An 11,850-nucleotide genomic window follows, 5' to 3' on the forward strand; every position below is an offset into this window, starting at 1 on the left:
GATTCAAAGCCTGAGTCTCTGCCGGGCTTCTCGCCTCACTCCCTGTGTGTCAGGGGACAACATGTCTTACTTTCACAAAAAGTTATTGTTTAATGGGAACAGGGTTTCAGTTTGGTCTTTCTAACAGGAATACTATGATCTGAAAGCACTGCCTGGTTATTAGGGACACTTAATTTCCTTTCCCTCCTGCAGCCCACCTTTTGACAATTTCTGGCATTAACACTGCTACTTGAAGACTAAGCAGAGGAGAGTAAAAAACCTCAAACCAGTTTCATACTTAAACCCTAGGAGGGATAAAAACAGAATCTACTGACGTCACCAGGGCTTTTGAAGGACGTAGATATCAGTCTGATTCAAAGGACAGTCCCAACCAGTAGATTCAGCATCACAGGAAGCATATTAGACATGCAGATTCTCGGGCCCAGCCCAGTCTGACTGGTTCAGAAAATTCTGTATTAGCAAAGCCCCAGGTGAGTCCATGCACTTAGCTCTCAGAAGTGCTGGTGTAGATTTCATTTATGAATGCTTTCCCCACTCTCCCACCACCACTGATGAACAGTTTTGATATAGATGGTGCCCAACTCCTTCAAAGTAAGAGTCTGGTAATAACTGCTGCAACTCCAGGCTGGGCTAAGAATCCCCCAGGGTGCCCAGGCAGCCAGAACACAAGCCCAAGCTGCGTTCCTGGTTAATCTGCAATGGGGCTGGCATTCTATTTCCAGCAGGGAAGCCTCATACTAAAAACTCAGCCATTTCCTAAGGTGAGCAATGTGTGCTGATCACCATTTATGAAACTCACCCATGTAAATACAGTTTGCCAAGCGCTCTCAGCTGGGTTATTCCAGCCTTGAAATGGACATAATCCCCATTTGATAAGCTAAGAAACCAAGGTGAGGTCTTGAAGTTACTATGGGCACCAGAACTAGGGCAACTTCTAAATGTTAAACTGGTGCTTTTCCTAGGTCATCCATAGCCTACGCTGAGGACGTGCAGGAAACCCAGCGTGGTAACAACCAGGAAGGCTTTTCATTGGCTTCGTAAGACACAGTCTCTTAGTCCTCATCCCAGCCTATGCTCTTGGGGAGACTACAGCCAGGACAGGGTTTCAATTTCTGCTGGGGTTTGACTCCAGACACAGCTGCATTTGTATCACAGGGGACACAGCTCTAGCTAGCTCTATCCTCACCCCGTTCTATTCATACTCTGCCTGAGGAGTTTAATGGTGGAAATTGCTAAAATAGTAAATTATAATACAGTGTATTTTGATTAATCTGCTTTTCCTAGTATTAGGATACCCACATGTCTCAGTCCTGGAGCAATTATTCAGAGCACTCTCCAAAGAGCCCAGCTTAGGCAATACATTACATGTTCAACCTACCTAGTACCTGAAGGGAGTGGTGTCAGCTGTCAAAGTGCCTACACAGCTCCAGCACAGACCATGAAGGATCTGGAAAAAGGCTAGGAATACTCTTTGTAGGTGAGTGGGAAGGATCTGGTCATTCATTCAAATGATCCCCATGAGTCCACATGTGAGCCATTCAGAACACATGCTTTCACAGTACATAAGGAGTCAGTGTCTTTGTTTCTCAAGCAGCTTCCAATCCAGGGAGAGAGAACCTGGTCTAAGTACCTCAGGGTGTTAAGAGGCAGGGAACTAGCTCAAGTGAATTGGGGAAACAGTCCAATTAGCTGGAGTCATCTGAAGGAGCAGGAGATTAAGTGTGAAATGTAGGTGAGGAGCCTTGATTGACAAGCTAAGGAAGGCATGCCAAGCGGCTGGGTCCTGGCACAATCCAGTCATTTGGGAGGACAGCCTATGTTGCCATTCACTGGGCTCAAGAGGGTCTAGAGGCAGGAAAACCAAGACAGAACAGTCCAGGCAAGAGACAGTCAAAGAGTGAACCCATGCTGCAGCAAGGAAATGCAGAGGGTGCAAGAAGCATTTCAAAGATTTGATGACAAAGTAGAATGGGGGTCTGACATCAAAGCCCCAGGCAGCAAAAGGAAAAAACTGGGCTTCGTGAAAATTAAAAATTATTATGCATCAAAAGACACTATCAACAAAGTAAAAAGGTAACCACAGAATGGGAGAAGATATTTGCAAAGCCTGTATCTGATAAAGAATTAATATCCAGAATATATGGAGAACTCCTAAAACTCAACAACAAAAAACCCAAACAACACAATTCAAACATGTGTAAAGGACTCAAATAAACATTTCTCCTAAGATGATATACAAATACAATAGTCATATGAAAAGATGCTCAACATCACTAATCATCAGAGAAATACAAATTAAAACTACAGTAAGATACCATCTCACATTCACCTGAATGGCTATCACCAAAAAACCAAAAACAACAACAAAAACAGAAAATAACAAATGTTGGTAGGATGTGGAGAAATTGGGATCCTTGTGCACTGTTGGTGGGAATGCAAACTGGTACGGCTGCTGTGGAAAACAGTGCAGCAGCTCTACAAAACAGTAAAAACAGAACTGCCATATGATCCAGAAGATGCAAGCTTCAGTATTTACAGGTGAGTGTCATATGTCAACTTGACAGCTACTAACTTAACAGTGGCTCAGGAGAAAGTATATTTACAGAGACTTTACATACACAGGTAGATCAAATACGGCAGAATGTTAACTGCTGACTCATGATGGTTGGTAGCCGGTAATTAGTGACCATTGGTAATCTTCCAATTTTTCTGTATGTTTGAAATGTTTTCATAATAAAAAGTTGGGAAAAGGAATTTTTAAAAACAGACTTGGGGGTGGGAAGGTAGTTACACTTATGAGATTTCACACCCACAAAGTCTGATGTTCTAGGTGTTGGGACGGAGCTATCAAGTGAACAGCTGGGAACATGACGCAGATGTAGGTTCTACTGTAGCCACAGGAGTGGACAAGAGAAGATGGGAAGTGGGGGTGAAGAGAGAAGAGCACGAGTCTTTGCAAAAGTCTCACAGACAGAGGTAAGAGGCAAGACAAGGCAAAAGAAAAAATTCAGTACGCTCTGGTACAAGGGAACCCAACAGAAGCAAGTTCCCATTAAGAGGGCATGACTGGCAGTGTGAACAGGACTGAGGGCCAGGAGGACAAAGACAGAGAGAAAATCAGTAAACGCAATGACCAAGTGATTTGCTAGTCATGTGTGACCTTCAGGAGAGCAGTTCATACCCAGTGGTGAGAAAGGCGTAGGGGTGTACAGGACATAAGGAAATAGAGGCAGACACCCCTTCCCATGGGCAGGGTGCTGGGATGCCCTCAAAGCACGCTGGGGGGCAGAGATGCTTTCTTTGGCTGGAAGATGATATCATCAACCTTCAGGGCCCTCAAACTCCCTGAAGTAATTAAACAGAGCAGACAAATATGGGGATGCTTTCAGCGCTGAGTACGTCAGGTCCCAATGCTCCCAGAAACCACACAGATTGTGTGTATGAGACACAGATGTGTGGATGTCAGTATTCCTTCCCACCTGTACTAAGGGGGCCAGTGAGTACAGTCCCGTGGACATACCTGTCACGACAGCTTCGCTGGCCCTCACTACAACAGCATCTCCCAAAAAAAGGATCCAAATTAAAACAAGGAGGAAGAACTCCTCAGAGCTGCTGTGTGAAAGGCCAGCTCTCACTTGCAGGATGCAAATGAAGAGTGCTCATTTTAAGACTGCAGGAAGCCTCTTCTTCTAGCTGGAGGTTTTCATTATATTGTTGGAGAGAACTGAATGCTTTTTTGTTAGCACTACTCAGTATCATACATTAAAAAATTTTTAAGTTGTCATAGACTGAGTCTTCACCAGATACAGCTATGCTGTTAATTTAAACCAAGTGACCTGTGTCTTACTCCCTTGACCAAGCTGCAGAAACAAATGTTTCAGCCTCTCAAAATATGCAAACAAACCAAAAACCCTTCAACCAAACAGTCAACCAGATTTAACCCAAAAAGGACATTCATTCCAGTTCTTATTGCCTAGCTGAATACTTCTGAACAGTTTATCACTTGCTTCGATGTTTAAATCACAAACACTTGTTTTTCACAATCCTGCTTCACAGCACATCATATCTGTGGGCAAAACTGACCAAAAGATACATTCGACACAGTCAGCCTGGGTCAAAGGACACGAAATCCGCCAATCCAGAGGGCAGCTGAAGTGCAAAACAAGGGCAAATAACCTTGGAGCAGACAAATTCAGTGGGTTATCCATTAACATGATTCAATTTTATTCTGAACTACAAAAAATTCCAGTAAGCGCTTTGCTCTTCCCTGTCTGTAACCACATATATGTCAGGTGGTTCTAACTGAGCCCCTCGGGGCTGGCAGAAATGTCAGAAACAAGCAATTCTGCTCGCTAAGAGCTGCACCTGTGGATGCAGCAGCTCTGAAACCACCACCTTCTCAGGGCTTGGCATCCGGTCACTGGGCAGGCGGAGCCTCAGGGAGCAGCTACAGTTAGCAACACCAAGATCCTAGTAAATATAAGTGGTAGCATCTCGTAAATGAAAAAGTACTCTATGAATGTTCCTGATTGCCATTTTCCCCATTTGAGCACCCATTTTAAATTAGCACCCCCCACCCCCACCCAGAAGCAGCCTAAGCCCCCCACAGGGAGTCTCTGAAAGCTTCTATCAGAAAAGGAGCACACATGAGGTCTTACTGGGTTAAAACTACAGGATGGCTCTTTAAAAGAGAACCCACTTATCACAGAAATCACCCTAAATCCAACTCTGAGGGAACTTCCATAAGGAGCTGACACTGAACATTGGCCCAGCACTGTTGTGATGGCAATTCACATTACACACTGTAAATGCATCCCTTTTGTAAAGTACTGGCCCCGCAGAGGTTCTGTTGGAGTCCATGAGGCCCATGAGTAAAACAGTAAACAAGAGAGAAAAACTTCTTGATCAAATAGTAAAATGAAAAAGAGAAAAGCAGGGATAACAGTGAAGTGAGGATGAGGAGGGTGCAAAAGGACCTTTAATGCCCTAAAGCAAAAACAGGCAGAGAGCAGAGTGAAGTTCCAGGCAACTGAAGGGGAAGGGACTGGACCTGAGCGGCACTCAGCCTCTCCCCCAAGAAGGCCTTACGAACCTGTCTCATGACTCAGCATTCACCACAGGAGGGTGACAACAGCAGCAAGAGCAGGGACAGGAGGTCTTTGGGGGGCAGGACATCTAGTAGGATCTCCTAATCCTGATCATTTCTAAAGCAGCACAGAGAGGTCGGTTAGTCTGACATGGAGGTGGAGGTGGCAATAAACCAGCGAGGGAATGAATTAGACTTACAGAGGTTGTTTCCATTCAACATCTAGGGGTACTCACAGGTTCTCTAGAAATATGTTTTTTTGACAGTTATTTTGAGAACTGAAGGGCCAGGGAATGCAAAATAGAACAGTAGCACATCGCATGCACAAATACAGTGTTTGTCCCATGCTGCTCCCCAGCGATGATCTCTCCACTCCTGGCTCCTGCTACCCCTTCAACCCATTCCAGTCCCCTGCTCCTTCCTCTCTCCTCACCTGTGCTTACCTCCTACCCCACTAAGACTGTCAAGTGTTTAAAGACTGGATGATTAATGCCAACCAGAGGGTTTGTGACTCATGTTTGATCAGGGTATTCAATACTGTAATGATCTATGAATCCTGAACAAAAACATTCTCAGGTGAGAGTAAACCATATTTACTTCAATTTGTATTCAGGTTCCTCCACTTACTAGCAGGGTGGCATTGGACAAGTGACTTAACCTCACTGCTCCTCAGCTTCCTCCTGTGAAATACAGGGATAATAATAGGACCTAATTCCAGGGTTCTTGTGAGCACTGAGTAATACACACAAAGCACTTAGGAGTGCCTGGCACATAATGACACTATATAATATTATTCTTATTATCTTAAAATACAAAAGCAATACTCTACCATCCTTGTTACTCATAATCTCATTACCTGTCTTTTGGGAATTTCAAAGATGTCTTCCAGATTCTGGAAAACAGACACACATACAAAAGTATATATTCATTTCATTCCTCTCCTGGAGGTTGGTGGACTTTGGCAAGTGTTAACTTCAAATGTGCACTAAATGTGCACAAAGTAATAGAGGAGTGAAGTTCATGAGTACTTAGAGAAGAGGCTTAATAAAGAAGCCAAATCTATAATCCACCAGTTTTGGAATTCCTAAGCTAAGAAGACAAGCCTCTCCCATGCACCTTTGCTTCCCAAGGCATCTCTTGGGTGTAGCACCACCGTGATGCACAAAGTCCTAAAGGGACGGGCTGTCTGTCTGGTGGACATCAGGACGGTGGCCACTAATAGCCAAGTGGCTGTGCCACCCAGCTGTATTTCTGGTTATTCCACCCGCACAGGCTCATTTCAGGGGCTAGAAGGACAGACCTCGTATTTTCTTACAGAGCAAGGTAATGAGGCAGTCACTAGGCCAAGGTCACTTCCCAATAGGTGACAGCCAGGAGGAGCAGCCAAGGGTTTTGACTTCCAATCACAGGACACAAACACACCCCTCATCTGGTGGAAGTGCCCTGGAGTCAAGCAGCAAACCAGATAGGTGCCATCAAGGCATTGAGTCCCAGGAATCAGAAGCCGGGAAACCAAAGGACAGAGAATAAAATCACAGAACAGCCAAAAGAGTCTACATGATCCTATCTGAATAAAACGCAGTTAGATACACTCAGTCCTGCACCTTGGTTAACCTTACACAACTTCTTCCTATTACAAAGAACAATTGCTTCTAATGGGTCCAGCCCTGGATAAGCGAGGCAAGCAAACACCACATGCTATGATGCTACACCTAAACAGCTTTCCCACTGGGAATGTTGGCCTGAGTAGGAGCCAGAAATACACTGAAATGCCAATTCCTGAGTGATGTCATCAGGGATGCTACACAGACAGACACAGATATATACACATACATACACACACACACAGACTCACAAAAGCAGGGTAATTACAGACAGCTTTCATTTAGAGACATTAAGTCTCAAAGCAGGTGAGACTTGCTTGAATGTTGTGGCAACTCAAAGCAAAAGCACAAGAGATGGAAAAACTAAAAAAAGCATAAATAGGAAGCCCCCAAACTTGGACTGACAGCAGTCTACTTTCTGCCTTACAGGGGCCATTCTGTGCAACCATGACAGGTGGAGACCAGAAAGACACACCACGTCTAGCCAGTGCTCACTAAGGTGAAGAGGCTGTCAGCATTTGGCTTTATTCCAAAATTCTATGCAAAGACTGACCATTGATGAGGAAGGGGCAAGTCTCCGCACAGGAGATCTGAGATCTGAGGCCAGACTGGAAAAGTTTCAATCGGATAAATCAGCTAGGGCACTGAAGTGGTCAGGAGACTGAGGAAAGGAAGGAACACAAGCTGCATGCTTCTTTTAAGACCCTCATTTGGCTACTGGGAGCCTCAGAAACAGGACCTTAAATTCCGCAGTTTCAAGAAAGAACTACTTATTTTATTTCCATTGATAATTTTCATGGAAGTGGCCAGAAGTGGGTAGGACTTGCTGGCCAGCCTCTTCAGCTCTCTTTTGAATTTCTTTATTAAAAACTTAAGAGGCTAATATTAAGCCTTTACTCATTGCCCACCAAATAACATGGAAACTGTAAAAATACTCCATAGCCCACTAAACACTCCATTTTAAAAGGACACTATTAAAAAATTCCAATAGGTGGCAGCTTTACAAAGCAGTAAGTTTCCCAAGATAGCCACTACATTATTCTAGCAATAATTGGGTTCTCAAATTTCATAACCAGATTAGCAATGGAGTAGGAATCAGAACCCAAATGCTCAGTCTCGGTCTAATGATCTCTCCTCTACAGCACACTGACACCATAATGGGTATGGAAGGACTGGGAGGTGAGAAGGAAAACCTTCCTAAACCACAGTGCTGCAAGGTCCAACCATGGTAAGGACCTGCCACCCTAGTCAGTAGCCAGGAGCAAAGCAGGAGATACCTTCAGCTGACCAGGTCATTTGTGCCTAGGGCTCATGGTAACCAAGAGTTACCAATCAGGTAGAAGAACCCTGCCGCCCCCTCCAACAAACCTCATCTCAAGTCCTAAAAGAATTGGGTCTTGCCATCCACAAATGGGCACTACATGTCACCACCTCCTGGAATTCCTACCCCCTTAGCTTTTGCTAAGCTCAGAAGCCACAGACACTACAATGGCAAAGAAAACACCACCACTAGAGCCACAACACATTCTGATAATTTCCAAGCAAGTCACAAGAGGGCAGCTTCAAAATATATCCAAGCTGGTGCCTTCAAGTAATTGTCTATTTAATTTCAAAACAGGTATGTTCAGTCAAACTTTGCATAATTACACATGGTGGGAGGAGGCAGGCAGTACATAACTGTAAACAAAGTTAACCTGCAAAGTCAAGATGAACAGGAACAACTGATAAACATGGCTGCTCCGGCAGTGAGTGGGCCTGCTCGCCTGAGTCCCAGGGCAGGAGGCCATGCATGACACAGTAAAAGGAGCTGCATTCCAAAAGTCAAACCTCTAGAGAAGATGGCTAGGGAAAAACCTTTTTAAAAAGCCCCAAGACAGCCACTAACAACCATTTGCTACAAAGACAATGCACAAACACAGTATATAGAGCTACATCTCTTCCCGACATAACACTGGTGGTATTTTTTAACAAGCATTCCCCTGCAGAAAGTATTATTTTCCACATACTTGTGCACATGAACTTACAATTTTCTCTCCAAGTCAGAAAAGCTATTGCCTGATTTGCATTTCTCTGAGGGGACGGTCAGGGGTCATGTGTGCGGGTGTCTATGTCTGTGGATGCATGCACACTGGCAAAGAAAAAAAGCCCTGCTGGCATCAGCTGTCATTTCTGCCACAAGCAAATGGATCACAGGCTCTTCCTAGGTACGGGCCTTTTCCCCTGCTGGAGCCATTACACAGACCCCCTTCGTAGTGTGGCATGAAGCCCTATTCCTCTGTTGCCTTTGTCTCCAAGGGTGTGAGAAACCCAGATTAACTTCTAAAGTGCCCTTCCCCTGAAATCAGACCTCTCAACATCACAGGCAGCTAAAACAGCCCAGGCCTGATTCTGCTTAGAAATGTTTTCTTGAAGGGGAGGAGGTGGAGGAGATGAAGAAGTTAAAGATACAGAGGTATGTGTGTGTGTCAATCACTGATAGGAATTCACACTCCGGAAAACAAGACCTAAAAAGCCACCAACCCCACTTTGGTCCAAGGTTTCAGGTTTATGATGATAAACCCCTTTGTTTTGTACAACTGCAATATTCACCAGCCTCACCCCAATATCATAAGGGAGTCTTATGTTTGCTTAACATCCGCAGGTCAAGAAAGACCCTTCAGGTTTCCGAGTGGATGACTCTCCTTCACCCATGGTTCTACGGTATTTCTTTCTTTCAAGAAGTCCAACTGCACTTGGGAGTCATCAATCCCAGTCGCAGCTGTCACACACACCCCCCACCCCACTACTATTAATATCATGGCTCTGGTTGTTAACGATTTTACTCACAAAGTTCTGCGCAGCAATTAAAATGGGGCGACAAGGTAAAAAACAAAAAGGGGTCAGCCAGGTTTCTTCATCCATAACACATTCGATAACCTAGTACACTTCTCGGGGTTTTGTGTCGCCAGAGATTTTCACCTCTATCTTTGTTTTGGAAAGCCCACAACCCTTCCCGGCACGGCCTTCCTTTCTGGATGCACAATGCGGTACGTTATGAGCTTCTCCGGGGTCAGCAAAACGCCGCACTGGTGTAATGCCGAGCGTGCCTCAGAGCCCGAGGAGTTCCCCACTGCAGTGGGACCACGTTCATAACCTTGAGGCCCTAGAGCACAGCACGGCTTGGAAGTCCCTTCGCGTGGGCTAAGCCCAGGGATGGTGCAATGACTTTGCACCGGCGCGTCCCCTCCGCTGAGGCTTGTCCTCCCACCGCGGCCCACTGCAGCTGTACCACTCCGGGCAGCGCCTCGCACGCCTCCCTCCCCGGCCCGAGGCTCCGCACCGACTCCGTCCCTCGGCCACCCGCCCCGCCGCACCTTGGTCTCCTTCACGTGCTGCTTGACGCCCTCCGGGTACCACTGGACGCGCACGTAGCCACGGCGCAGCGGGCTGGCCCGGCCCTCCTCGTGGCCCGCGCCCCCAGCCTCCGAGCAGCCCGAGCTCCCGCGGCCCTCTTCCTCGCCCTCCGAGTCCGAATCCTCGCCGTGGATGAGGCGCACCAGTCCGAAGTGCACTGAGCCGCGGTAACGGCCCGACACCAGATCATGAGAGAAGAGCAGCCGCTGAGAGCCGGCTTCGGGGCCGGAGTCCGAGGACGGCCCAGAGGCCGAGTCCGGGGCGAGGGCGGGCGCCGGGGCCGGGGCGGGGGCTGCGTCCGGGGTCGGGACCGCCTCCGGAGCCGCGGCTGGGGCCTGGGCGGGAGCCGGGGCTGCGGGCGCGGACGCTGCGGGATCCGCCATAACTGCTCTACGCGAGTCTCGGGCGGCGGCGGCAGCGGCAGCGGCGGCGGCGGAGGCGCGGGGAGGCGGTGCCAGCCGGCGCGGGGCGGGGCCGCAGCGCGCTGACGTGTCCCTGCGTGCCGTCGTCGTCAGGGAACCGCGATGCGGTTGCTAGGAGCTGCCTCTTGTCGCTAGGGGACGCTGGAGATGATGCCTGGGGCTCTTGGGGAGGGCTCGGCGGGTGGGGTGGACGCGTTCAGGAGGGAGGGGAGGACCGGGGAGCAAAAAGCAAAGGGAAAGGACCAGGTGGGGGCCTGGGAAGAGGAAGTGAAGTGGTCACCCAGGAAAAGGGGCGTGGCCGGGGTGGGGCCGAGGGTGGTCCCGAAACTGTCAACAACATTTAATGAGTCCCTGGCATCTCCAGCCTAGTCTTAGGCAGGAATACGGAAGAGCAAGCTACCGTCCTTGTCCTCTAGGTGTTTACGATCTAGTTGGAGAAGCAAAACACACACATTAAATAGCTAAAAAAGCAACTCCAAGGTAGCTTGTAAGCAAGGCTATAATAGATAAGCATAGAGTGTATCTAGAGTGTATTGTATTAGGAAATTCCACGCAAAGCTTGGAAGGTCATGACCCTAAATTTAGGGACTGGTCAAAGGCTTGGTGAAGGAGGTCCAGAAAAGATAAAGATAGGCCCGTATTAGTGGTCCCTATGGTTTGACTTTAAACCCATCTAGATGAGTTCACGTTCCATGTAGTTTAGTATGCATGGCAAGAGGTAGCATACAGAGGTAATTAGGAGTGGGAGCCATGGAATCCAATTTTTGGCACTGCCATTGCTAATCTTATAAAGATAGGCAAGATGATAAACTTCTTTTCGCCTTTAGTTTCTTATCTGTAAAATAGGAGTGATAAGAGTAATACTCATCCCATTGGGCAATTGGGAAGATTAAATGAAAAAGAAAGTGCCCGTCCTATATTCCCCTTAATAAAGCTTAACCATTATTACAATATTTCACACACACACCATAAATCTCTTCCCGGCCATACTCAAATTCTAGATTGACAGAACTGTTATGGTCTGCTCCATATTGCCATTTTAAAATATAAAAAGTATACTAATGTGTCTCCTAAATAAGTTCCAAAAGATTTAGATACATTCTCAGAGTACAGATTCATAATGGGTTGTCAAAAGAAATTTAAGAATACTCAGAATATGACTCTAACCTTTCTCAGTCAAACTCTTTCCACATTTTTCTGCAAAACCACCAATTACAGATTATTAAGATAGTTCAATATTACAGCATTTAAGTTCTTTTAAAAAGGCAGGATCTCTGTTCTTTGGGTAGTTTCCAGGCTGCAGAGGATAGAGAACTACACTCGTGGAAAAGTCATAAGAGCTACT

General features: G+C 46.6%; 1 protein-coding gene across 3 annotated transcripts in view; it reads right to left on the reverse strand.

Annotated features, from left to right (window-relative positions):
* Nucleotides 1-10,538, reverse strand: part of UBE2O (ubiquitin conjugating enzyme E2 O) — a 58,500-nt gene extending 47,962 nt beyond the window's left edge. For 2 of the 3 annotated variants that reach the window (XM_036900214.2, XM_036900213.2), the window contains exon 1: nt 10,044-10,536. In XM_036900214.2, the coding sequence (XP_036756109.2) occupies nt 10,044-10,466 (423 nt within the window). In that variant the 5' untranslated portion in view covers nt 10,467-10,536. Of the gene's footprint in view, nt 1-10,043 lie in introns of all 3 variants that reach the window. The other variant, XM_036900216.2, reaches the window with a different exon arrangement.
* Nucleotides 10,539-11,850: the final 1,312 nt, after the last annotated feature.

The sequence above is a fragment of the Manis pentadactyla genome, chromosome 4 (genome assembly GCF_030020395.1).
Source record: "Manis pentadactyla isolate mManPen7 chromosome 4, mManPen7.hap1, whole genome shotgun sequence".
NCBI classification, from domain to species: Eukaryota; Metazoa; Chordata; class Mammalia; order Pholidota; family Manidae; genus Manis; species Manis pentadactyla.